This window comes from Aegilops tauschii, chromosome 1, assembly GCF_002575655.3.
Source record: "Aegilops tauschii subsp. strangulata cultivar AL8/78 chromosome 1, Aet v6.0, whole genome shotgun sequence".
NCBI classification, from domain to species: Eukaryota; Viridiplantae; Streptophyta; class Magnoliopsida; order Poales; family Poaceae; genus Aegilops; species Aegilops tauschii.
In genome coordinates, this window is record NC_053035.3 from 48,775,294 (window position 1) to 48,802,314 (window position 27,021).

Consider the following 27,021-nt stretch of genomic DNA (forward strand, 5'->3'; position numbering starts at 1 on the left):
GTGCGCTTCAGACGCCAGTTTGCAAAATGACCTATAACAGACGCGTGAAGCGCCAAATAGGAACCGTCCCGGGGCGTGGAGTTTTTCAATGCTCTTACGTATATAGATTTGTACATGGACCCAGATTTCAGCCCAGCCAGGCACCCAGCCCACTCCCGGAATGCCCTTCCAAGCCCCGAGCAGCAGACGAGCGCACTGCCGCACGCACGCACGCACCCAGACGATCAGACGCAGCCGCCGCGCTGCCTTCCCGCGCGGACGCCCTCCGCCATTGCCGCGCTCACTCCTGGCCGTGCTCCCGGCCGGCCTCCCCACATCCCCCGCGCTTCCGTCCCGCGCTGGCGCTGCCATCTCGTGCTGCTGCCAGTCCGCCGAGGCCGAGCTCACGGCCTCCAACGTCCTGCGCGCGAGCGGCGAGCCCAACCTCCACTGCGCCCCGAGCGTCGTCCGCTCCGGGACGAGGCCGCCGTGCTCCTGCCGTCCTACCGGCTGCTGGGTAATTTTTCTGACCGAGACTGTCTGTGTAGTGCATATATACTGAATACCTGAAAGAGTATTTAACACTGAACTTTTTTTGGGATGGTATTTAACACTGAACTAGGACTGCATTTTGCTGAAATTCAATTGAAAAAACTGTGTGTTTGTGTAAGTTTTACATGTACTGTTGAACTGAAATTTAGTTGTAAAATGAAATTCTAGGCATTTATAAGTGCTAATTTTTTTTTTGAAATTTACATGGTTATTTTGGGTAGTAAGTGTGAAAGTTTTTCCATGTCGCCAAACAAAATTGGCCCGGGGTTTGCTTAAATCCTGGCTCCTCTAACCACCGGCCATGACGAGGTTGAACAGCGCACCGCGTTCTCCCTCGTGGCCACGCGGCCAGACTCGACGAGATCGATGAGGATCCGAAACCTGGAGACTGCGTCCAGTCACTCACCTGGCCACCTGCGCCACCACCCAAGGAAGAGAAATTAGTAGAAAAGAAGCAACAAGTAGAGCTGGGATAGCCTGGGAATTTGTTTTCTGATGGTCACCATCAACATCTTCCTTCGCCGGCTGCAAATCTTAAGAAATGGCGTATGTAGATGAGGAGCCTGGTTGTTTTTACTTTAGAGAAAAGACACAGGTAGTTATCAAAACCAATTGGCCTGTGTAATCTTGATATGTCAGCTATGCAAACTGGCCAGATTTTCATATGGCTATGGACGTAAAACACGTACTAACCTACAAGCGAGAAAAAGATGGGTGACCAAAAATGGACGTCCACATCCATGGCAAAGATTGATCCAGGAATCCACCGTGGGGCTATGCCGAATCGCCGCCAGTTCCACTCCTGTGTGCCACCGCCGATGGCTTTCCCTCTCTCCACTCGCCAGTCCCCCAAAATGAAATCCCTTATCCAACCGCTAGCCATACATTCTGTTCCCCCTTTTGATTGTACCTTCTAGTCCTTCAATTTGTCAGCCCCTAATCTGACCTTTGTAAACAACCTGGAAGTGAGAGAGAAGTAACCACTGTGGGATACATCATGTGTGGCTAAATCATTAGATTTTCTGTATGTATTATCTTAAGAATCGGAAACTTGCTTGGAGGGGATGTCTTATTTCCCTTTTGGATCTGTATGTGGATGTGCAGTGAGGTGATGTAGGTGTTGTGTAGAGATGGGTGGTAGAGGAGTCGTAAAGAGATTGCCAGAGCTGAATCGGTAGGTCATAGGCATCAGCTTATTCTGTGTGTTGTCGTCGATATAGTCGGCGGCTGCGCCGTGTATTGTTTTTTAATTTAATTTTGTTAATTTCCGAGGTATAAGATTATTTGTTCACTTCAGTTTTCGGACCTCCTAGTTTTCAATTTGCAGATACTAAGTAAACCGAAAGTACACATTCATGATTCATCTAGTTCTTACTTTTTTTTATTCTGATTATGCAAATGCACAAACCACATATTGTTTTAGTGCTAGATCAAAATTTCAAACATAGCCATGTGCGTCCGTGGGAAACTGGAAATATCCGATTCATCGGATAACCGTACGAAATTCCTGTTTAAGAACGTTACATAGAGTAAAATACAATAATACATTCGAAGATCTCTTGCACTAAAGGATCTCCTTGTACACAATGTTTTTTGCCGAATTATTTTCCTTAGATTCTTCATCTGAAATTAGAACTTTAAGTCCATCTCTACTTGTGACTCTTGATACCGCTACATAGAGTTGGCCATGAGTGAACACCTGCTTCGGTAAATATAGGCCCACATGTTTTAGCGACTGCCCTTGACTCTTATTTATCGTCATTGCAAAACAAACTGATATTGGGTACTGCCTCCTTTTCAACACAAACGGCCATTTTGAGTCACTTGGTGACATAATTATCCTTGAAATATATACCTTGTTTCCAATGTTTGTCCCTGTTATTATTTGAGCTTCTATGAACCATTTGCCTAGCTGTGTTATAGTTAGTCTCGTACCATTGCATAAGCCCTTGCTTTGGTTGATATTCCGTAGCAGCATAATTGGCAGGCCTACTTTCAGCCGTAGTATGTGGTCTGATATTCCAGGGCACTTCAAGCTATTCAGGAATTCTGTTGGGTACAAATGATCTACATCTTCCGAATTTGACATTGCTTTGCACAGTGTATCTGAGCTTCGATATGTTACCTCTTCACCTTCTATTCTACCCATGATGTAAGAATTTACCTCATCAACCATGTCATTTCTTGGACATAAGATGGCTCTCTCTTCTAAGTATGTTCGATTTGTGTAGTTCGTCCATAGGTTTGGATAGGTGTTGTTGATGATCGTTTCAAATTGGTTCTCTCCTTTCTGCAGAAGCAAGTCTTCAGGTATCTGTACCCATGCCTCTTCTTCTTTATTTCCAACTAATCCATCTCCAATATTTAGAATCCAGTCCGCAAAATCTGTGGTCTTTTTTTGTTCTTCTGGAGTATCTGTTAGTGCAGAAACACGCATGTTCTGAGTGAGCTTGAATTCCTCAAAGTGTTTCCATAAGTAAGAACGTTTTAAGGATGCATCAACAATGTGAGATCTTCGCCCTTTCGGTATTACCGGCAGGATTTGTCTGAAGTCACCTCCCATCACTACTGTCATCCCTCCAAATGGTTTATCTGTACTATTTTCGTTTGTGAACCTTAGAATGTCTCTCAAGCTCTTGTCCAATGCTTCGAAGCAATGTCTGTTCGCCATTGGTGCTTCGTCCCATATAATTAATGATGTTTTCTTTAGCAGGTCTGCAAGACAAGATCCTTGCTTGATGTCACATGTGGACTCATTAATGATGTTGAGTGGGATGCGAAATCTTGAATGTGCAGTTCTTCCCCCAGGTATAAGAAGCGCAGCTATTGCACTGGATGCCACTGCTAAAACTATTTTTCCTTCAGATCGTAGTGATGTCGTGATTGCCTTCCAAAGAAATGTTTTTCCTGTCCCACCATATCCATTGACAAATATCAATTTGCCTAGTTTGCTATTTACAGATTGTAGTATTGCATCAAAAGCTTGTTTCTGTTCTGGATTCAACTTTCTAAGTAATGCCACTTTCTCTATTTGGAGAGAATCTCTGTCATAGTTAAGCTCTTCACTTACCAACCTATTTTCTAGACCTTGTAGTGAGTTGCTATCTGGTAATGGAATTTCTTCATAATCTTTTAATGACTTTCCACCTCTCCTTAGCAACATCTCTATCTCTACAAGTGTGAGGTTTTGTATTTGTTCAGGATGAAGATGAAGTTCATCAAAGTTCAAGATTCTCCTTTGATGTCGTTGTACGCCATCCGAGAGCAATTTCCATGTAGATTTCCATAGTTTTCCTGGATCTGTGACCTCGCCAAAAAGGAGTATTGTGCAGAAAAGTTGGCGCATTTGTTGTGCAGAAGCCCAAATTGATGCTTCCTTAATACAATCATCCCATTCTTTGTCATCATTGAGTAATCCAAGGGCGTAACATGCTGATCTATAGGTCGGGTGTATAATACCACTTACTTTTCTGATGTCCTCAAATGATTTACAACCTTTGACAGAGTTTAGCAGTATTCTTAGGTAATATTTCTCACCACTTGCTGGATGGGCATAGTAGATCCTCCCAATAGATTGTTTCCTGCCTTTCCTTGGTTTCCATTTTTTCTTCTTTGCATGCCACGTCCACTTAGTGGGGAATTCTGCATATGTCAGATCACGGGCCTCCTCATACAATTGATTAGCGGTCATCCATTCAGTGAAAATTGTTTTTTCTATGCCAGTTCTATGTACAATTTTCTCAATATCAGTTGAGTCCGGGAACACAACCATTTGTTCACCTTGAAGGTGGAATTGCAGTCTCTGTACAGAAGGCTGCCGATGCTGAAGTTCAAATCCAAATATACGCCAAGATGCTTCACCTGCTGATAGGTATCGTGCATCAAGGTACATTTGTATCTCATCATAATTGTTTCCATTACCCAAAATTACAGTTTCTCTATCCTCTCATTTTTGGGTGTACTTGAACGCATACTTTATGGATCTTGATTTATTACACCATTCCCCGTTTATGTGGGCCTGGTATTTGACTATCAGGTCCCTGTTGTATGGAACAATATACCTGCTATCTAGATGTACTCCATTTTTTTCTACTATCCTTCCATCATTTCTTCTTCTGTATATCGGGAATCCTTCTTCATCGATGCTTGTTTCCTCACAGAACATCTTAGGGAAATGTTTTGAGCACTTCCCATTGATCATGCACGGTGACTTGTAGTGTGGTTGCCCACATGGCCCGTGCATCATGAAATTTTCAACTGCCATGTAACCTTCTGGGTCAGCATCCTTGTCTGGTACCTCTGCTGATATGATCTGATCAATATTTTGGGGGCTAGGATCCTTGTCGCCTAGATCCAGAAATAGTAGTATATGTGCATGAGGTAGACCTCTTTTCTGGAACTCGATGGTGTAGACAACTACAAGAAAGCATTATAATTTCATTAGTCACATTTTAAGTTTGCATAGTAATTTACAATGTGTTCTAATATTCAAACAATGAGGCAAAATATGAAGATAATGTCCATAATTAACTTAGTTGTGATGATAGGTAGGAATTGGCTGAAACTGGGTTTACTCACTTGCTATTGCTTTTCCAAACCGCTTATTTTTGTATATATCTTCTATCAGTTCATTGAGCTTTATAAGGAACACTCTATTGACAATGTCTGGACGATCTTCTGGTTTTTGGCCTGGTATGAAGTCCAACATGGTCTGTATTTCTGGCCACTTTGGGTTGCATGTGAAAGTGATAAACAAATCTGGATATCCAGCCCACCGACATATCGCCATTGCGTCCTGGTAATACTGCTGTTTATTCCTAGGACTTCCATTATATGATGAAGGTAGTATAATTCTTTTACCTACTTGATCAGTTCTTGTATCACCATTATCAATTGCGTCTTGCAAACCGCTATATAGCTCTGTTCTAAGTATCCCTTGATACATCCTGTACCAATTTAGCCTCCATTGCTCAATGCATGTTGCTGCATCTACAATGAACTGAAGGAACAACTTGCCACTCGTTTGCAAGACTACTGACTGGTTCAGTCGCTGCTGGATGCGATATGCATAATACTGCATCATGGTAACATGATTTCTCTTTCCTTCGCCACCCTTTGTTTTTTCTAATTTTATTTCTGGTCTGAATCCGTCTTCTCCGTATGGGAATAATAATGGGTATTGCATAGACATAAAGCTTGGATGTAGTTCTGAAATTCTCTGGAGTTGTTTGTCTTTATTTTCTACTATTATATCCCGTCCAACATTTTCTCCTGTCTCTTCCCCAATAATGAGTGCAGCTATTTCAGATGCAGTTGGTAGGTTGTATTGTCTTCCATCGTTGGACCTTTTACCAATTAATCGCAACCTAACATTTTCAAGATCTGACTCTTGGTATCTATCCCTTGCCATACGGAATGATTTCACTAACTCGTTGTTCTCATCAAGCATCTCCAATAATCTAGACACAATGCCTTCATCTAGTTGTGTTTTCTTTTCCTTTGAGGTTGAAGCCTGCATTCTGTTTTTAACCTCATTTTCTGTATCATAAATGTACAATTGAGCAAACTTTGGCCTGCAACTATTATCTCCACTATCTTTAGGTAGCAATGTGCCAATTTGATGATAGTTTTGGCCATTCAAGCGAAAAACATACGGTGCACCCCCTCTTTTGTTTATCTCGTAGTCGACCTGGCCAGCCATCGAAGTAAATGCAAATATTGAATTATAGTTCCTGATATTGTCTCTGTAATTTGAGGATTCTCCCTTTTCATCAGACATTAGTAGCTGCTGAAGGTATGCTGGAGGTTTTTTCAATGGTGGCAATTTGACTTTGCCTTCCTTGCAACAAAGTCCGAATGTTGGTCTTGATATGTTTGTGTTATTCTTGCTTCTCTCTTGATGCCACATTATAGCATTGCAGAATGGACATAAGCATGTTGGTTTTCCGAAATTTGAAACTTCACTTGGAGAGCTCTGACATTTACCTCTTTTTTTCATCAATTGTAACTTCCTATTTGCTCGATTCAATCTACTTATTTCTTTTCTTCTAGTCAAATCGGTATTTGTCGAGCCTCTGGCAAAATTTGATTCTTCTAAAGCTTGTTCGTCAACTGTTGTACTCGAAGCAAACTCAATGTCACCATTTTGTTTTCTCCAAACCAACCTTGCACGCTTGTTGCTTTGATTTGCATGGACTATCTGTTTCTTCTTCATTGGTTTTTGTTTATTTGGACCCAATGAAATGCTGCAACAAAATATATTTGGTAGTTGTTAGTCCATTATACCAGGCAGGGACTAACAGCCATGATGATGTCGTTAAAGTGAGCACCTTTCTTGCTCTTTGATTGTTGTAGGTATAGCATGATCATTTGTTATTCCCTGAAAATAAAAGGAGTTAAACTTTATCTGCATAGCACACTAAAAGTAATTTGAAGATATAATAATTATGTGATTACCTTTTTCCTTGTTTGGCAAGCTACAACGTCAGTGTATGTATATACACATGTGAATGGCCTGTAATATATTTATTTCACGATCAATTATTTTTATAGGTACATGTAATGAGCTATTTTCTTGGTAATGAATACCTTATAATATACTACTCCCTCCGTAAAGAAATATAAGAGTGTTTAGATTACTAAAGTAGTGATCTAAACACTCTTATATTTCTTTACAGAGGGAGTAGAATGCAAGCCAGTACCTTCCATTCGATGGTGTAGATTGTCTTATTGGACATGAATATCCTACTGGTTACCCATCATGGTTAATAACTTTGGACGCTTCTATTTTTTGTTTTGTTTGTAGATCAACTTCGCTTCATCCTAGCTTGCCTGCGTTCATTTTTTCATACATTATTTGCATTATAATGTAATGTATTTTCATTTATTAGTTAGACTGTAGATGTGCTAGAGGCAAATTGTGTCATAACATACCTGTTGTTGCCTTCTACTCTAATTTGCTGACAATATGATTTGGATAATCAGGTTAATGTATTCAAGGGTGTGTGGAAAATTGTCATAAGAATAGGATAGAAGTGTTGTAGTAAAGTTTGTACCTTGCTTTTGTTAGGTAATTTGCCTTCTTTGCCCAAGATGACACCCCTCCATGTGTTGTACTCTTATTAGAAATAGTTAAAATATAAACTCAAATTGGTTTTGCTACAAGGCACGTATTAGAACCCTTTACTTCAAATATTAGATGAAAATAGCTGGTATATTGCTAAAATCATATGTTTGAACACCATTATTTGCAATAGCCTCATTGACCATTATCTATTTTACTTTGGTTGTTTTCCTTCCCCTTTTGTTGAACAGGCACGTGATTATTCAACATGGTGGCCGGGGCTAGTGCTTATGGGTTTGTCAATTTCAGATCGACCCTCTGAAACAGCAGATGACTTCTGTGTCTTCTTCGCACCTGATGAAGGTTTTAGCAATCGCCAACCATAGCTCGACCGGGGGAAAACCTGTCGTGAGAGACATATACACCAGCCTCTTGCTCTCCTGTGATCCACCTCTGCTCTCTTGTCCTTCGGAAACCCTAGAGTTTCAGGGAGGAGCGGATCCACCAGCCCTGGAGAACACGTTGCAGCAGGTGGGCTCCAATCTGATCCGATGGTGCCTTACCCGCTGTCAATGGCAGCGTGCGGTGCGCAGTTCACGTACCAGTTTGTCAAGTGGCTCATTGCCAACCTACGAAGTGGTCAAGTGGTCATCGGCCCGGGCTATGGTGAGGGTGGTGCTGGCTGTGACCTCCCGCGCCTCTATGCGTGGTTGTAGGCCTGGCTGGCATCTCGACTTCATCTACTGCCTGGCTCCCGCCCCCAGCTCCTCAGCCGCATGCAGTCGTATACTCGCCGTCATCGCCCTCCAATTTTCCAATTTCTGGGGCAACTAATTTTATCCATAACCTACCAATGAGATTCTGTGCTGGCGACCTTCAAGTCAAGATGCACGGTAATCAACCTGCAAGCTTGCAGCCACATGCACAAGCCCTCCCAGCAACATTACTGAGTCAACTTTTCTTGTAATTATAGGATTCAGTAACAAGCCCTCCAAGGAACATTACCGAGGTCAACTTTGCTTGTAACTACAGGATTCAATAACGAATGTCGGTGGAATGTGCATTCAGAGTGGCCATTGTTGCTGTAAAATTTGCAATATATCACCTTTTGAAGATTAATATTGATCTCGGCTATTTATAGTAACTTGTATGAAATGATGCCTTCATACTTTTGATTTCAATAAGATCTGCATGCATTGATGCTTTTGTCTAAAAGAATGTTATATAAGTGCTGTCTGTGAAACTTAGGTCAGAGAAACGTGATGGTAGTATTAGTTGGACTAGAACAAATCAGTGGTATGAAAGTAAAGTATTACAACTTCTTTTCAATTATAATTGTACTTTGATATATAATTTCTGGCAATTTCATTTCTAGTTGAGCAAGTGTGCTTTCAGGAAGGAAATTGACGCCAGTTGTTTATACTCTATAGTACGTAGAATGACGAGGCCTATATGGAGGCCAACCGGCGCTTCATCCGGCAGGAGAGGCGGAGAACGACGAGCTGGAGCTGCTGCACGCGCCCATCTACCCGCCACCCGACGCGGAGATCGTTGACATATCCGATGATGAGTAATTCAGATATGTACGTAGTATGTAGAATTTCTAAATTTGCATGGCTAGTATGGATTTGAGGTTCAAAATTTGAGCTTCATGGTGCAAAGGACATTTTTTCATTGTTGCGTCTGCGGGCATTTGGGGAGCGGGTTTTGGTTTTTGTGCCTGTAGATGCTCTGAGTCTATCAGGCCGACTTAATTTGGTTGTCCAATTCACGCATCTAAGTTTTTGTTTGTCTAATTGACACGTCTAAGTTTTGATCAGTGTGGTAATTAATTGATCACGAGCACAGATGCTCCTACTTGAACAGTAAAAACTAAAAAATATAGTAAAAAAACTGAAAATTTTTAAGTGCGTGCAAAATTTCATGGTGGTTGAGCTTGGGACAGAAAAAATATATCATTACTCCAAAATCAAAAAATTTGAACCATTCTGATGTTTTTTGTCCGGAGCTCCTGCGATGCCCAATTGCCATGAAATGTTGCGAGCCCTTAGAAAACTTGTTCATCGTTGCTGCCAAAACTTTCAGAGTTTTTTTCTATTTCTTGTGATTTTATTGTTAATCCTAGGGAGTAGATGCTCTGGGCAACGAAATGCCGTCATCCAATCAACGCTGCTATATATAAAAAAAATTGCATGTACTGCATAGCTCTCGTACCTTTATATTCAACTTCTTAGTTTACTTCTCACGGCAAATTCTACTCCAAATGCTCCAAACGACTCTCCAAAATGATCAGCTTGTGCCTAAAACAGCAGAGGAAACACACTTACGGCCGGGCTAGTCGATCGGAACAAATATACCGTGCATGTAACTAGAAATAACACATAACATAGAACTTACCATGATCTATCTTTTCTTCAATATCACATCTTCCGGATCAGCTTCCAAATTAGTACAAATCGTGGTCTCTTTGCTCAGAAGCTAACCAAAGAGAGGTGAGAGTGAGAACGAACTGAGAGAGTGAGAGTGTGTGCTGCGTAATAAGCCGGAGAGGGCGCACTTAAAGAATCACGAGTGAGAGTGTCGGCACAAAACGTTCAAGGTGCATGAGAATCAGCGTCGTATGGAAATGAATTCAGCTTTGCTACTGCTGCTGACGCGACGACAACATCCCCGTGGTGCTCGCCCGCCTCGCCGTCGCATGGGAATAACTGGGAATCAACTCAGCTTTGCTACTGCTGCTGACGCGACGGCAACCGTCACCTGGTGCTTGCCCCTTTTGCCATCACGGTGGTTTTTTCAAAAAACTACTGTCATAATATAAGATTGTTTTTGGTATATTATGGAACGAAGGGAATAGAAGATGCCCCGCGTGTTGCTGTGGGATGTTTGATGAGTTTTTGGAGACCGCATCAAGGTTGAATGAATTATAGTGTCACATTTGAATAATTCATGGGCCTGAGCAATCAGAAAAACAAAGTATAGCTCCTCACTATCGAATACGTTTATTAGTATACCCTTCTCAAAAAAAGAAGAGAGAATTGAGCAGGACAAATATAGTGCGCAAGTTCGAAACAAATAGAACATGAAGTTATAAATTATGTTCACTTTCAGATTCCAACATGAAGCGACACTATAGAAGAATGTAGTAGTGACACTCATCACACAACTACCTACAAATATTTGCATGAAGTGACTACGACACCATAGAACAAATGCAATATCAGTCTATTAGCTTCAGTGATATCCATGTGTGAATCCCACAATCAAAACTGGAGATTGCTAGGAATTTGCAAGTCGCATTACTCAAAGACAGTGGACAAAGCGAATATCTATTCTGAGCCCAGGCTCATCCGTAACCACGCTGAAAAAAAATCGAAACAAATATTAATTTTTTTTCAAAAATTCCATTTTTTGCACGGTAGATAATTTGATGCGTGAGGCCTGCTCCAATTTTCATATTATTTGGACATCTAACCAGCTCTCGGCAAAAACGATAAATTTGAGGTCTGTAAAAAAGTTTACTGTTTATGTACAGTTCTGACCCGATTTGTCTTTTTTGGTGAGAGCTAGCCAGATGTACAAATGATCTGAAAATTGGAGCGGACCTCACACAATAAACTATCTACCATGCAAAAAAAAAGATTTTTTTAATTTGTTGTGAATTATTTTCTGATCGGGTGCAGATGAGCCTGTACACCGAATCTCTGCACTCTGAACAAAGATAGTAATGTACAACCGTGCAGTTGTATTACTAAAATACAGTCAGTGCAGAACATTTAAATCCCTCTCCCTTCTACCGTTGGAAGTCAATGTGAAGAAGTATTTCATCAAATATTAGAGGATAGAAAAGTTGCTTAACAGAAGTATGTAAAGTTAATTTCTGACCACATAGTAAGAGGGCTTCATAGTTCAAAGCAACATACCTGTTGAAGCTAATTGAAGAGACTTGGCATTTCAAAAGCGAGCCAACTTCACGAAGTACTTACATAATTATAACTCACAATATAATCACCTAAAAGTTTAACTATTCAGAGTGGAAAACTGGAAGGGAAATAGATTTACATCTTCGGGATATATACATGATTAGCTGTTTCTTAAGTACTGAACATGAGAAAAAAGTACACAATGCCTGTGTGGTAAAGAATACACTCATATGAATCAGAACTCAACCGGTTGTTTAAACTTGATACATTATACGTACGATTGATGTGAACAAAGGTGAAGTCACTGCACAACACATATGGAAATAACAGGAATTTAGGAGTATGCAATTCAACTATGATGTGATGAATTATTTACTCAAAATCACCACACTTAGGGCCAGGGTAACAACTTAGTACCATATCTGAGGTAGGGCACGAGAAACCACCAATAATGTGCCAAACGACTAACGCAGAGCACTGATTGTCTGATAAACTCGCGAAAACAGTGAAACTGGCAAGTTGGGCCCACCTATCGGGCTGACGTGGCTTGCTTGTGTGGATGGTAAGCTAAGTTGGATGTGACACCCTGGTTTTTCACAACTTTTCTTTTCAAAAAATCATTTGAATTTGTTTGAAGTTTGAATTGGATTTTCATTTGAATGACTACTCTTTGGACTTAAAAGCTTGAGAATATTCTTCCTTTCTGTTCCCAAGTGAATCAAAGCTTTCAAAACATTCCCAAGATCATGTCATCCAATCATAGCCCAACTCTAATTTCTATTTCAATTAAATGTTCCTTTTTCTATGACAGGAATAGCCCTTTTTGTCCTAGGATATGAAGCAACTTATATTTTTGTCTTTCTAAGAATTCCAAGAAAATTCCCATAAATTTTTGACTCTTCTAAACCTTGAATATGTAAAAAATATTCAAGATTCCATGCTCATGGTGAGCACAGCATCCCAATCTAGTTTCTGGGCCCACATTGAGTTTGTGAAGGAACTATATCCAAGATTGCTCTAAAACCCCTCAAATTATTCCAGCCCCTATATCTCTTGAGCATGCCAAAATTCATATTCTTTTGCCAAGCCATTTCTCCAGATCAATTCTGCAAAGTTTTTGTCTAGAGGGAAGCACTATGAAGGATGTACCATATGTGATTACTCCATTTGTATGAAATTTTATCAGTGCACTCATACCCATATATCATCTCCTCATGCTAAATTTTAAGCCAAACCAGCAAGCCAATTTGCCCCAACAATTCATTTTAGTTCCTGGACATAACTGTCGCTCTGGGAAGGAACTATGTTCCACATGCATCTATAATTCCTGAAAAATTTCCAGCTTATGCGCCCTCCTAGATAACTCATACGTACAAAATTTTAGCTCAAACCACCTAGCCAATCTCTATCAAAAATTCGCCAAATTTTCTGTCCATAAACCATTCTAGAAGAGACTGGTATTCCCAGGCTAGATCTGGATTATTCAGTGCCACATGGAGGCTACTGGATGAAGGGACAACACCCCAGACACGGTTTGCCAGGCCGGGTCATCTCGCGCGCACCAGCGCACGCGGTGACCACGTGGTCGACATACCCAGAATCACGGTCTAGCCTTTCAGTCATCTTGGGCCTCGTCAGGGCGCCCATTGTTGGAAATATGCCCTAGAGGCAATAATAAAATGGTTATTATTGTATTTCCTTGTTCATGATAATTGTGTGTTGTTCATGCTATAATTGTATTAACTGGAAACCGTAATACATGTGTGAATACATAGAGCACAACATGTCCCTAGTAAGCCTCTAGTTGACTAGCTCGTTGATCAATAGATGGTTATGGTTTCCTGACCATGGACATTGGATGTCATTGATAACGGGATCACATCATTAGGAGAATGATGTGATGGACAAGACCCAATCCTAAGCATAGCACAAGATCGTGTAGTTCGTTTGCTAGAGCTTTTCTAATGTCAAGTATCATTTCCTTAGACCATGAGATTGTGCAACTCCCGGATACCATAGGAATGCTTTCGGTGTACCAAACGTCACAACGTAACTGGGTGGCTATAAAGGTGCACTACAGGTATCTCCGAAAGTGTCTGTTGGGTTGGCACGAATCGAGACTGGGGTTTGTCACTCCGTATGACGGAGAGGTATCTCTGGGCCCACTCGGTAATGCATCATCATAATGAGCTCAATGTGACCAAGTGTTTGGTCACGGGATCATGCATTACGGTACGAGTAAAGTGACTTGCCGGTAACGAGATTGAACAAGGTATTGGGATACCGACGATCGAATCTCGGGCAAGTAACGTACCGATTGACAAAGGGAATTGTATACAGGATTGATTGAATCCTCGACATCGTGGTTCATCCGATGAGATCATCGTGGAACATGTGGGAGCCAACATGGGTATCCAGATCCTGCTGTTGGTTATTGCCCGGAGAGTCGTCTCGGTCATGTCTGCATGTCTCCCGAACCCGTAGGGTCTACACACTTAAGGTTCGGTGACGCTAGGGTTGTAGAGATATTAGTATGCGGAAATCCGAAAGTCGTTCGGAGTCCCGGATGAGATCCCGGACGTCACGAGGAGTTCCGGAATGGTCTGGAGGTAAAGATTTATATATGGGAAGTCCTATTTTGGCCACCGGAAAATGTTCGGGATTTTTCGGTATTGTACCGGGAAGGTTCTAGAAGGTTCCGAAGTGGGGCCCACCTGCATGGGGGGACCCACATGAACGTGGGTAGTGGGGGCAAGGCCCCACACCTCTGGTCAAGGCGCACCAAGATCCCACCTTAGAAGGAATAAGATCATATCCCGAAGGGATAAGATCAAGATCCCTAAAAAAGGGGGATAACAATCGGTGGGGAAGGGAAATGATGGGATTTCTTTCCCCCACCTTTGCCAACGCCCCAATGGACTTGGAGGGCAAGAAACCAGCCCCCTCCACCCCTTATATAGTGGGGAGGCGCATGGGAGCAGCACCCCAAGCCCTGGCGCCTCCCTCCCTCCCGTGACACCTCTTCCTCCCCGCTTGCGCTTGGCGAAGCCCTGCCGAGATCCCGCTACTTCCACCACCACGCCGTCGTGCTGCTGGATCTCCATCAACTTCTCCTCTCCCCTTGCTGGATCAAGAAGGAGGAGACGTCCCCGCTCCGTACGTGTGTTGAACGCGGAGGGGCCGTCCGTTTGGCGCTAGGTTCATCGGTGATTTGGATCACGACGAGTACGACTCCATCAACCCCGTTCTCTTGAACGCTTCCGCTCGCGATCTACAAGGGTATGTAGATGCACTCCTCCCCTCTCGTTGCTAGCATCTCCTAGATTGATCTTGGTGACACGTAGGAAAATTTTGAATTTCTGCTACGTTCCCCAACAGTGGCATCATGAGCCAGGTTTATGCGTAGATTCTATGCACGAGTAGAACATAAAGTAGTTGTGGGCGACGATTTGTTCAATTTGCTTACCGTTACTAGTCTTATCTTGATTCGGCGGCATTGTGGGATGAAGCGGCCCGGACCGACCTTACACGTACTCTTACGTGAGACAGGTTCCACCGACTGACATGCACTTGATGCATAAGGTGGCTAGCGGGTGTCTGTCTCTCCCACTTTAGTCGGATCGGATTCGATGAAAAGGGTCCTTATGAAGGTTAAATAGCAATTGGCATATCACCGTTCTGGCTTTTGCGTAGGTAAGAAACGTTCTTGCTAGAAACCCATAGCAGCCACGTAAAACATGCAACAACAATTAGAGGACGTCTAACTTATTTTTGCAGGGTATGCTATGTGATGTGATATGGCCAAAAGGATGTGATGAATGATATATGTGATGTATGAGATTGATCATGTTCTTGTAATAGGAATCACGACTTGCATGTCGATGAGTATGACAACCGGCAGGAGCCATAGGAGTTGTCTTAATTTATTGTATGACCTGCGTGTCAATGAAAAACGCCATGTAATTACTTTACTTTATTGCTAACCGTTAGCCATAGTAGTAGAAGTAATAGTTGGCGAGACAACTTCATGAAGACACGATGATGGAGATCATGGTGTCATGCCGGTGACGAAGGTGATCATGCCGCGCCTCGAAGATGGAGATCAAAAGGCGCAAGATGATATTGGCCATATCATGTCACTTTATGATTTGCATGTGATGTTTGTCATGTTTACATCTTATTTTCTTAGAACGACGGTAGCATAAATAAGATGATCCCTCACTAAAATTTCAAGAGATGTGTTCCCCCTAACTGTGCACCGTTGCGAAGGTTCGTTGTTTCGAAGCACCACATGATGATCGGGTGTGATAGATTCTAACGTTCGCATACAACGGGTGTTGACGAGCCTAGCATGTACAGACATGGCCTCGGAACACAAGCAAAACACTTAGGTTGACTTGACGAGCCTAGCATGTACAGACATGGCCTCGAAACACAAGAGACCAAAAGGTCGAACATGAGTCGTATAGTAGATACGATCAACATGGAGATGTTCACCGATGATGACTAGTCCGTCTCACGTGATGATCAGACACGGCCTAGTCGATTCGGATCATGTATCACTTAGATGACTAGAGGGATGTCTATCTAAGTGGGAGTTCATTAAATAATCAGATGAACTTAATTATCATGAACATAGTCAAAAGGTCTTTGCAAATAATGTCGTAGCTTACGCTTTAGTTCTACTAAGATATGTTCCTAGAGAAAATTTAGTTGAAAGTTGATAGTAGCAATTATGCGGACTGGGTCCGTAAACTGAGGATTGTCCTCATTGCTGCACAGAAGGCTTATGTCCTTAATGCACCGCTCGGTGTGCTGAACCTCGAGCGTCGTCTGTAGATGTTACAAAACATCTGACATACACGTTTTGATGACTACGTGATAGTTTAGTGTGTGATGCTAACGGTTTAAAATTGTGGCACCAAAGACAGTTTTGAAACGTCGCAGAACATATGAGATGTTCCAAAGACTGAAATTGGGATTTCAGACTAATGCCCACGTCAAGAGGTATGAGACCTCTGACAAGTTTCTTAAGCCTGCAAACTAAGGGAGAAAAGCTCAATTGTTGAGCATGTGCTCAGATTGTCTGAGTACTACAATCACTTGAATCGAGTGGGAGTTAATCTTCCAGATGAGATAGTGATGGTTCTCCATAGTCACTGCCACCAAGCTATTAGAGCTTCGTGATGAACTATAACATATCAGGGATAGACATGATGATCCTTGAGCAACTCGCGATGTTTGACACCGCAAAAGTAGAAATCAAGAAGGAGCATCAATTGTTGATGGTTAGTAAAACCACTAGTTTCTAGAAGGGCAAGGGCAAGAAGGGATACTTCATGAAACGGCAAATCAGTTGCTGCTCTAGTGAAGAAACCCAAGGTTGAACCCAAACCCGAGACTAAGTGCTTCTGAAATGAGGGGAACGGTCACTGAAGCAGAACTACCCTAGATACTTCGTAGATGAGAAGGCCGGCAAGGTCGACAGAAGTATATTGGATATACATTATATGAATGTGTACTTTACTAGTACTCCTAGCAGCACCAGGGTATTAGATACCGATTCGGTTGCTAAGTGTTAGTAACTCGAAATAAAAGCTGCGGAATAAACGGAGACTAGCTAAAGGTGAGATGACGATATGTGTTGGAAGTGTTTCCAAGGTTGATGTGATCAAGCATCGCATGCTCCCTCTACCATCAAGATTGGGGTTAAACCTGAATAATTATTATTTGGTGTTTGCGTTGAGTATAGACATGATTGGATTATGTTTATCGCAATACGGTTATTCATTAAAGGAGAATAATGGTTACTCTGTCTATTTGAATAATACCTTCAATGGTCTTGCACCTAAAATGAATGGTTTATTGAATCTCGATCGTAGTGATACACATGTTCATGCCAAAAGATATAAGATAGTAATGATAGTACCACATACTTGTGGCACTGCCACTTGATTCATATTGGTATAAAACGCATGAAGAAGCTCCATGTTGATGGATCTTTGGACTCACTCGTTTTTGAAAAGATTGAGACATGCGAACCATGTCTATTAGTATATATGCATGAAGAAAGTCCATACAGATGGATCATTTGGACTCACTTGATTTTGAATCACTTGACATGCAAATCATACCACATGGGCAAGATGACTGAAAGGCCTCGTTTTCAGTAAGATGGAACAAGAGAGCAACTTGTTGGAAGTAATACATTTGATGTGTGCAGTCCAATGAGTGCTGAGGCACGCAGTGGATATCGTTATGTTCTTACTTCACAGATGATTTGAGTAGATGCTGAGAATATTTACTTGATGAAACACAAGTCTGAATTATTGAAAGGTTCAAGTAATTTCAGAGTGAAGTTGAAGATCATCGTGACAAGAGGATAAAATGTCTGTGATATGATCATAGAGATGAATATCTAAGTTACGAGTTTGGCACACAATTAAGAAATTGTGGAAATTGTTTCACGACTAATACCGCCTGGAACACCATATTGTGATGGTGTGTCCGAACATCATAACTGCACCCTATTGGATATGGTGCATACCATGATGTCTCTTCTCGAATTACAACTATCGTTTATGGGTTAGGCATTAGAGACAACCGCATTCACTTTAAATAGGGCACCACGCAATTCCGTTGAGACGACACCGTATGAACTATGGTTTAGAGAAACCTAAGCTATCGTTTCTTAAAAGTTTGGGGCTGCGACGCTTATGTGAAAAAGTTTCAGGCTGATAAGCTCGAACCCAAAGAGGATAAATGCATCTTCATAGAATACCCAAAACAGTTGGGTATACCTCCTATTTCAGATCTAGAAGCAAAAGTGATTGTTTCTAGAAACGGGTCCTTTCTCGAGGAAAAGTTTCTCTCGAAAGAATTGAGTGGGAGGATGGTGGAGACTTGATGAGGTCATTGAACCGTCACTTCAACTAATGTGTGGCAGGGCACAGGAAGTTGTTCCTGTGGCACCTACACCAATTGAAGTGGAAGCTTATGATAGTGATCATGAAACTTCAGATCAAGTCACTACCAAACCTCATAGGACGACAAGGATGCGTACTACTTCAGAGTGGTACGTACTCCTGTCTTGGAAGTCATGTTGCTAGACAACAATGAACCTACGAGCTATGGAGAAGCGATGGTGGGCCCGGATTCTGACGAATGGCTTGAGGCCATAAAATCTGAGAGGATCCATGTATGAAAACAAAGTATAGACTTTGAAAGAACTACTTGATGGTCGTAAGGCTGTTGGGTACAGATGGATTTTAAAGGGAAGACAGACAATGATGGTAAGTGTCACCATTAAGAAAGCTCGACTTGTCGTTAAGATGTTTTCCGGCAAGTTCAAGGAGTTGACTGCGATGAGACTTTCTCACTCGTAGCGATGCTAAGAGTGTGTTAGAATTATATTAGCAGTTACTGCATTATTTATGAAATCTTGCAGATAGGATGTCAAAACATTGTTTCCTCGACGATTTTCTTGAGGAAAGGTTGTATGTGATACAACCAGAAGGTTTTGTCAATCCTGAAAGATGCTAACAAGTATGCAAAGCTCCAGCAATCCTTCTAAGGATTGGAGTAAGCATCTCGGAGTTGGAATGAACGCTTTGATGAGATGATCAAAGATTTTGGGTTTATACAAGGTTCATGAGAAACTTGTATTTCCAAAGAAGTGAGTGGGAGCACTATAGAATTTTTGATGAGTATATGTTGTTAACATATTGTTGATCAGAAATGATGTAGAATTTCTGGAAAGCATCCAGGGTTATTTGAAAAGTGTTTTTTAATGGAAAACCTGGATTAAGCTACTTGAACATTGAGCATCAAGATCTATAAGGATAGATCAAAAACGCTTAATAGTACTTTCAAATGAATACATACCGTGACAAGATTTTGAAGGATTTCAAAATAGATCAGCAAAGAAGGAGTTCTTGGCTGTGTTACAAGGTGTGAGTATTGAGTAAGACTCAAGACCTGACCACGGCAGAAGAGAGAGAAAGGACGAAGGTCGTCCCCTATGCTTTAGACGTAGGCTCTACAGTATGCTATGCTGTGTACCACACCTGAAGTGTGCCTTGCCATGAGTTAGTCAAGGGGTACAATAGTGATCCAGGAATGGATCACATGACAGCGGTCGAACTTATCCTTAGTATCTAGTGGACTAAGGAATTTTCTCGATTATGGAGGTGGTAAAACAGTTCGTCGTAAAGGGTTACGTCGATGCAAACTTTGACACTAATCCGGATGACTCTGAGTAGTAAACCGGATTCGCATAGTAGAGCAGTTATTTGGAATAGCTCCAAGTAGCGCGTGGTAGCTACATCTACAAGATGACATAGAGATTTGTAAAGCACACACGGATCTGAATGTTGCAGACCCATTGACTAAAACCTCTCTCGTAAGCATAACATGATCAAACCCTAGAACTCATTGAGTGTTAATCACATGGTGATGTCGACTAGATTATTGACTCTAGTGAACTTTGAGTGTTAATCACATGGTGATGTGAACTAGATTATTGACTCTAGTGCAAGTGGGAGACTGTTGGAAATATGCCCTAGAGGCAATAATAAAATAGTTATTATTGTATTTCCTTGTTCATGATAATTGTTTGTTGTTCATGCTATAATTGTATTAACTGGAAACCGTAATACATGTGTGAATACATAGACCACAACATGTCCCTAGTAAGCCTCTAGTTGACTAGCTCGTTGATCAATAGATGGTTATGGTTTCCTGACCATGGACATTGGATGTCATTGATAACGGGATCACATCATTAGGAGAATGATGTGATGGACAAGACCCAATCCTAAGCATAGCACAAGATCGTGTAGTTCGTTTGCTAGAGCTTTTTTAATGTCAAGTATCATTTCCTTAGACCATGAGATTGTGCAACTCCCGGATACCGTAGGAATGCTTTGGGTGTACCAAACATCACAACGTAACTGGGTGGCTATAAAGGTGCACTACAGGTATCTCCGAAAGTGTCTGTTGGGTTGGCATGAATCAAGACTGGGATTTGTCACTCCGTATGACGGAGAGGTATCTCTGGGCCCACTCGGTAATGCATCATCATAATGAGCTCAATGTGACCAAGTGTTTGGTCACGGGATCATGCATTACGGTACGAGTAAAGTGACTTGCCGGTAACGAGATTGAACAAGGTATTGGGATACCGACGATCGAATCTCGGGCAAGTAACGTACCGATTGACAAAGGGAATTGTATACGGGATTGATTGAATCCCCAACATCGTGGTTCAACCGATGAGATCATCGTAGAACATGTGGGAGCCAACATGGGTATCCAAATCCCGCTGTTGGTTATTGACCGGAGAGTCGTCTCGGTCATGTCTGCATGTCTCCCGAACCCGTAGGGTCTACACACTTAAGGTTCGGTGACGCTAGGGTTGTAGAGATATTAGTATGCGGAAATCCGAAAGTCGTTCGGAGTCCCGGATGAGATCCCGGACGTCACGAGGAGTTCCAGAATGGTCCGGAGGTAAAGATTTATATATGGGAAGTCCTATTTTGGCCACCAGAAAATGTTCGGGATTTTTCGGTATTGTACCGGGAAGGTTCTAGAAGGTTCCGAAGTGGGGCCCACCTGCATGGGGGGACCCACATGAACGTGGGTAGTGGGGGCAAGGCCCCACACCGCTGGTCAAGGCGCACCAAGATCCCACCTTAGAAGGAATAAGATCATATCCCGAAGGGATAAGATCAAGATCCCTAAAAAAGGGGGATAACAATCGGTGGGGAAGGGAAATGATGGGATTTCTTTCCCCCACCTTTGCCAACGCCCCAATGGACTTGGAGGGCAAGAAACCAGCCCCCTCCACCCCTATATATAGTGGGGAGGCGCATGGGAGTAGCACCCCAAGCCCTGGCGCCTCCCTCCCTCCCGTGACACCTCTTCCTCCCCGCTTGCGCTTGGCGAAGCCCTGCCGAGATCCCGCTACTTCCACCACCACGCCGTCGTGCTGCTGGATCTCCATCAACTTGTCCTCCCCCCTTGCTGGATCAAGAAGGAGGAGACGTCCCCGCTCCGTACGTGTGTTGAACGCGGAGGTGCCGTCCGTTTGGCGCTAGGTTCATCGGTGATTTGGATCACGACGAGTACGACTCCATCAACCCCGTTCTCTTGAACGCTTCCGCTCGCGATCTACAAGGGTATGTAGATGCACTCCTCCCCTCTCGTTGCTAGCATCTCCTAGATTGATCTTGGTGACACGTAGGAAAATTTTGAATTTCTGCTACGTTCCCCAACACCCATCTCGCACCGCCATACCTTGTCTACGTGTGTGGACAACCTCTCCACCGACCATGTAGCCCCTCTGGAGCCCTCTCGCTCGCCAGAAACTTGCTCGCCGGACACGGCCACTGCACGCGACAGACCCAACAATACTGCACTGTGGCCGACAGCGCTCTTGATGGCCCTCAACACCTAGCCCTTATATCCTATGCCCTCTCCTGTCGCATCGCCCCAACCCATGACGACAAGATCACCTTTAGAGCTTTGGTCGCGTCATGGTGGCACCCAAGCTCGGACTACCGCTCCACCTATAAAAGGACTTGCGCCTCGCCTTCTCTAGCACCGTACCACTCCCCCTCCTCAAATTGAGCTCCGAAGAAAAGGAATCGAGCACCGGAGCTCTTCTTCCCCAACTCTGGCCGCGAGCTCTGCCGCTCGGCCTTCTCCACCATCCCATGTCTCTGGTCCACCCCAGCACCACCTAAGCTCACTTTCGAGCTCCTGGTAGCCCACTCATGCTCCGGCAGCTCTTCCCTAGGCGAATCCTCGTCGGAGTCGACAGTTTCGTCCATAGCCGTAGCATGTCATCGCCGTTCGACCACCTCCCGGTGAGCTACGGGTACGGGTGACCTTGTCGTGGTGCCTTGATCCATCACAGCCATATTCCATCTCCGCCACTGCTTCTAAGCCGGTGAACGTCTCCGGTGAGTCCCACCCGCCTCTGTTCTCTCTCTCTCTCTCTCTCTCTCTCTCTCTGTCTATCTATTTAACCTGGAGGTTGGCCCTGATATGTATCCATCGTATCTACTTTTCAAACACTTTTGCTCTTGTTTTGGACTCTAATTTGCATGGTTTGAATGAAACTAATCTAGACTCACGTTGTTTTCAGCAGAATAACCTTGGTGTTATTTCTGTGCAGAAATAGAATTTCTCGGAATTGGACAAAACTTTGTGGAGAATTTTTATGGTATATATAAAATATACTGGAGCAAAGAACAATCGGAGAAGATCCACTAGCGGGACACAAGTCAGGGGGCGCACTGACCTGTTGGGAAACGTAGCATGCAATTTCAAAAATTTCCTACGCTCACGCAAGATCTATCTAGGAGATGCATAGAAACAGGAGGGGGAGAGTGTATCTACGTACCCTCGTAGACTGAAAGCGGGAGCGTTAGCTTAACGTGGTTGATGTAGTCGAACGTTTTCCCGATCCAACCGATCAAGCACCAAACGTACGGCACCTCCGAGTTCTGCACACATTCAACTCAATAACGTCCCTCGAACTCTTGATCCAGCAATGTGTCGAGAGAGAGTTTCGTCAGCACGATGATGTGGTGATGGTGATGGTGAAGTGATCCGTGCAGGGCTTCGCCTAAGCACTATGTGAATAGGACCGAAGGCGTAAACTTTGAAGGGGGGCGCCACACACGGCTAACAATGTTTGATGTGTGTTCTAGCGGTGCCCCCCACATATATATAGGTTGGAGGGGAGGAGAGGCAGCCAAGGGGGTGCCCCAAGTAGGAGGAATCCTACTTGGAGTCCTCCCAATTCGGCCTGCCCCCTTTCCTATTCCTATTCGGAGTAAGAAGGGAAGAGGGGGAAGGGGGAATCCTATTCCCTTTTTCCTTTCCTTCTTCCCTTTTCCTTCTCCAATTTGGCTAGCCCATATGGGGGGGGGCACCAGCCCCTTAGTGGCTGGTGTGTTTCCCCTCTTGGCCCATTAGGCCCATATAGCTTGCCGAGGGTTGCCCGGAACCCCTTCCGGTGACCCGATACGTACCCCGTACCCCCAGAACACTTCTGGTGTCCGAATACTATCATCCTATATATGAATCTTTACCTCTCGACTATTTTGAGACTCCTCGTCATGTCCGTGGTCTCATCCGGGACTCCCAACAACATTCGGTCACCAAATCACATAACTCATATAATACAAAATCATCATCGAACGTTAAGCGTGCGGACCCTACGGGTTTGAGAACTATGTAGACATGACTGAGACACCTCTCCAGTCATATTGGTTCCTACATATTCTACGAAGATCTTTATCGGTCAAACCGTAATGACAACATACGTTATTCCCTTTGTCATCGGTATGTTACTTGCCGGAGATTCGATCGTCGATATCTTCATACCTAGTTCAATCTCGTTACCGGCAAGTCTCTTTACTCGTTCCATAATGCATCATCTCGCAACTAAATCATTAGTCACATTGCTTGCAAGGCTTATCATGATGTGCATTACCGAGAGGGCCCAGAGATACCTCTCCGATACTCGGAGTGACAAATCCCAATCTCGATCTATGCCAACCCAAAAAACACCTTCGGAGATACCTGTAGAGCATCTTTATAATCACCCAGTTACGTTGTAACGTTTGATAGCACACAAGGTATTCCTCCGGTATCCGGGAGTTGCATAATCTCATAGTCAAAGGAATATGTATAAGTCATGAAGAAAGCAATAGCAATAAAACTTAACGATCACCTGCTAAGCTAATGGATGGGTATTGTCCATCACATCATTCTGCTAATGATGTGATCCCGTTCATCAAATGACAACACATGTGTATGGTTATGAAACTTAACCATCTTTGATTAACGAGCTAGTCTAGTAGAGTCTTACTAGGGACACTGTGTTTTTGTCTATGTATCCACACATGTATCATGTTTCTGGTTAATACAATTCTAGCATGAATAATAAAAATTTATCATGATATAATGAAATGTAAATAACAACTTTATTATTGCCTCTAGGGCATATTTCCTTCAGTCTCCCACTTGCACTAGAGTCAATAATCTAGTTCACATCGCCATGTTATTTAACACCAATAGTTCACATCTTTATGTGATTAACACCCATAGTTCACATCGCCATGTGACCAACACCCAAAGGGTTTACTAGAGTCAATAATCTAGTTCACATTGCTATGTGATTAACACCCAAAGAGTACTAAGGTGTGATCATGTTTTGCTTGTGAGAAAAGTTTAGTCAACGGGCCTGCCACATTCAGATCCGTATGTATTTTGAAAATTTCTATGTCTACAATGCTCTGCATGGAGCTACTCTAGCTAATTGCTCCCACTTTTAATATGTATCCAGATTGAAACTTAGAGTCATCTGGATCCAGATCGGTGTCAAAGCTTGCATCGACGTAACTGTTTACGACAAACTCTTTATTACCTCCATAACCGAGAAATATTTCCTTAGTCCTCTAAGGATAATTTTGACTGCTTTCCAGTGTTCTACTCCTGGATCACTATTGTACCCCCTTGCCAAACTCATGGCAAAGTACACAATAGGCCTGGTACACAACATTGGCATACTTTATAGAACCTATGGCTGAGGCATAGGAATGACTTTCATTTTCTCTCTATCTTCTGCTGTGGTCGTGTTTTGAGTCTTACTCAACTTCATACCTTACAACTCAGGCAAGAACTCCTTCTTTGACTGATCTATTTTGAACTCCTTCAAAATCTTATCAAGGTATGTACTCATCGAAAGTCTTATCAAGCGTCTTGATCTATCTTTATAGATCTTGATGCCCAATATGTAAGCAGCTTCACTGAGGTCTTTCATTGAAAAACTCTTATTCAAGTATCCTTTTATGATATCCAGAAATTCTATATCATTTCCAATCAACAAGATGTCATCCACATATAATATTAGAAATGCTACAGAGCTCCCACTCACTTTCTTGTAAATACAGGCTTCTCCAAAAGTCTGTATAAAACCATATGCTTTGATCACTGTCGTGGATCTAAGACTAACAGTAGAATGGGGCGGTAGGTATGAGGAGGCAAGATCCTAGCTATGGTGAAGTTGTACACGCGAGTTTTACGAGTTCAGGCCCTTCGCGGAGGAAGTAATAGCCCTACGTCTCGGAGCCCGGAGGCGGTCGACTGGATTATGCGCGTGTGAGTTACAGGGGGTGTGAACCCTTGTCCCAGAGGAGGGGGTGGCTTATATAGAGTGCGCCAGGACCCCAGCTCCCCTCCGTTACACAGGGTTCAATGTTCATAAAGAGTAAGCGTTACAGGTAACGTCCGCAATAAAGCGTTATAAATGGTAATTAAGTCTATGAGTAAACGCCCGACCGTTGCTGTGTAGAGTGACTTTAGATCTTCTGTATGTCGAGTGGTTTCTGTGACGGTCGAGTGACATTGATTCTTCCGAGTGGAATGTCTCTGGTCGAGTGGATGATGGTACCCTTCGAATGCTTCTGTCTTTAGGGTAATGCCCTTGGGGAGGGTGTCTAGGTCAGGCCTATGACCCTACCCTAGGTCTATGGCTTCATCATTAGCCCCCGAATGATTCAGGGTTTGAGTGGAGAAGGAGTTGAAAATACTTCCGATTCAACTCTTCCACTTTGGGAGTGTCTGGTTGGGATCGATGAATCAACACGGTGACATCAACTTCTTTTTCAGTCGCCTTGATCCATTCTTGGTTTTGTCGAGTGAACTTTTACTGAAAAGCTTCGAGCGTTGATATGGAGAAAACCTTCCGTCTGACAGGTTGCTCTGTTGCCCGCGGATCTCGCGGGATTTGAATTTTTGGGAAGCACGCGGGGCGGAGGAGGCCGCAGCAACCGGGCTGGATTAGGCAGGGCCGCCTCGATTTCCGCGCCGCCTTTTTCGCCACGTATCGCTCGTGCGACTGTTGCGGGATTTGATAAGATCGCCCAGGTCCACAAGTCAGTCACTCAGAAGCAACCTCATATAAGGCGTCGGTCCGGGGTTTTTCAACAGTGCGCTCCCATTCTTCCTCTTCCTTCTCTGTTTTCTCCACCGCAACCGCTCCTGCCCCGGCGCCGCTGCTCCGTTCGAGCTCTGTTTGCTGTGATGGGGAAGGAGAAGACGGTGGCATTGGAGCGCGCGAAGAAGGCGATGGCGAAGGCAAAGGGCAAGAAGTCCAGCCGGGGCGGATCTTCCTCGAGGTCCGGTCTGCCGCGCGGCTGGATCCAGGGAGATTGGACCCGGTCGACGATTCGCCAGGACGACATCGACGATCTGGCTGAGGAGGGATTGATCCCCCATGGATCCGCGCGGCTCCCGGCGGACGAGACTGAGCCCCGACCGCAGGAGGGTGAGTGCGTCCTCCTCGCCACCCACGTCGACCGCGGGTTTTCTTTGCCTCCCCATCCTTTTTTCCGAGCTTTCTTGAACTTCTTTGGAGCACAACTTCATCATTTTGCCCCAACACCATCGTGTATCTTGCCGCTTTCGTGTCCATGTGTGAAAACTTCT

At 43.4% G+C, this 27,021-nt stretch overlaps 1 protein-coding gene across 1 annotated transcript; it reads right to left on the bottom strand.

Annotated features, from left to right (window-relative positions):
* Nucleotides 1-1,995: 1,995 nt before the first annotated feature.
* On the bottom strand, nt 1,996-7,044 carry LOC120970143 (uncharacterized). Its single transcript, XM_073507642.1, has 4 exons — nt 6,988-7,044; nt 6,861-6,910; nt 5,110-6,776; nt 1,996-4,947 (listed from the first exon to the last, which is right to left on the bottom strand). Exons 3-4 carry the CDS (start codon nt 6,743-6,745, stop codon nt 4,478-4,480), a joined length of 2,106 nt encoding a protein of 701 aa, XP_073363743.1. The 5' UTR covers nt 6,746-6,776; nt 6,861-6,910; nt 6,988-7,044; the 3' UTR covers nt 1,996-4,477.
* Between the last annotated feature and the right edge of the window lie 19,977 nt (nt 7,045-27,021).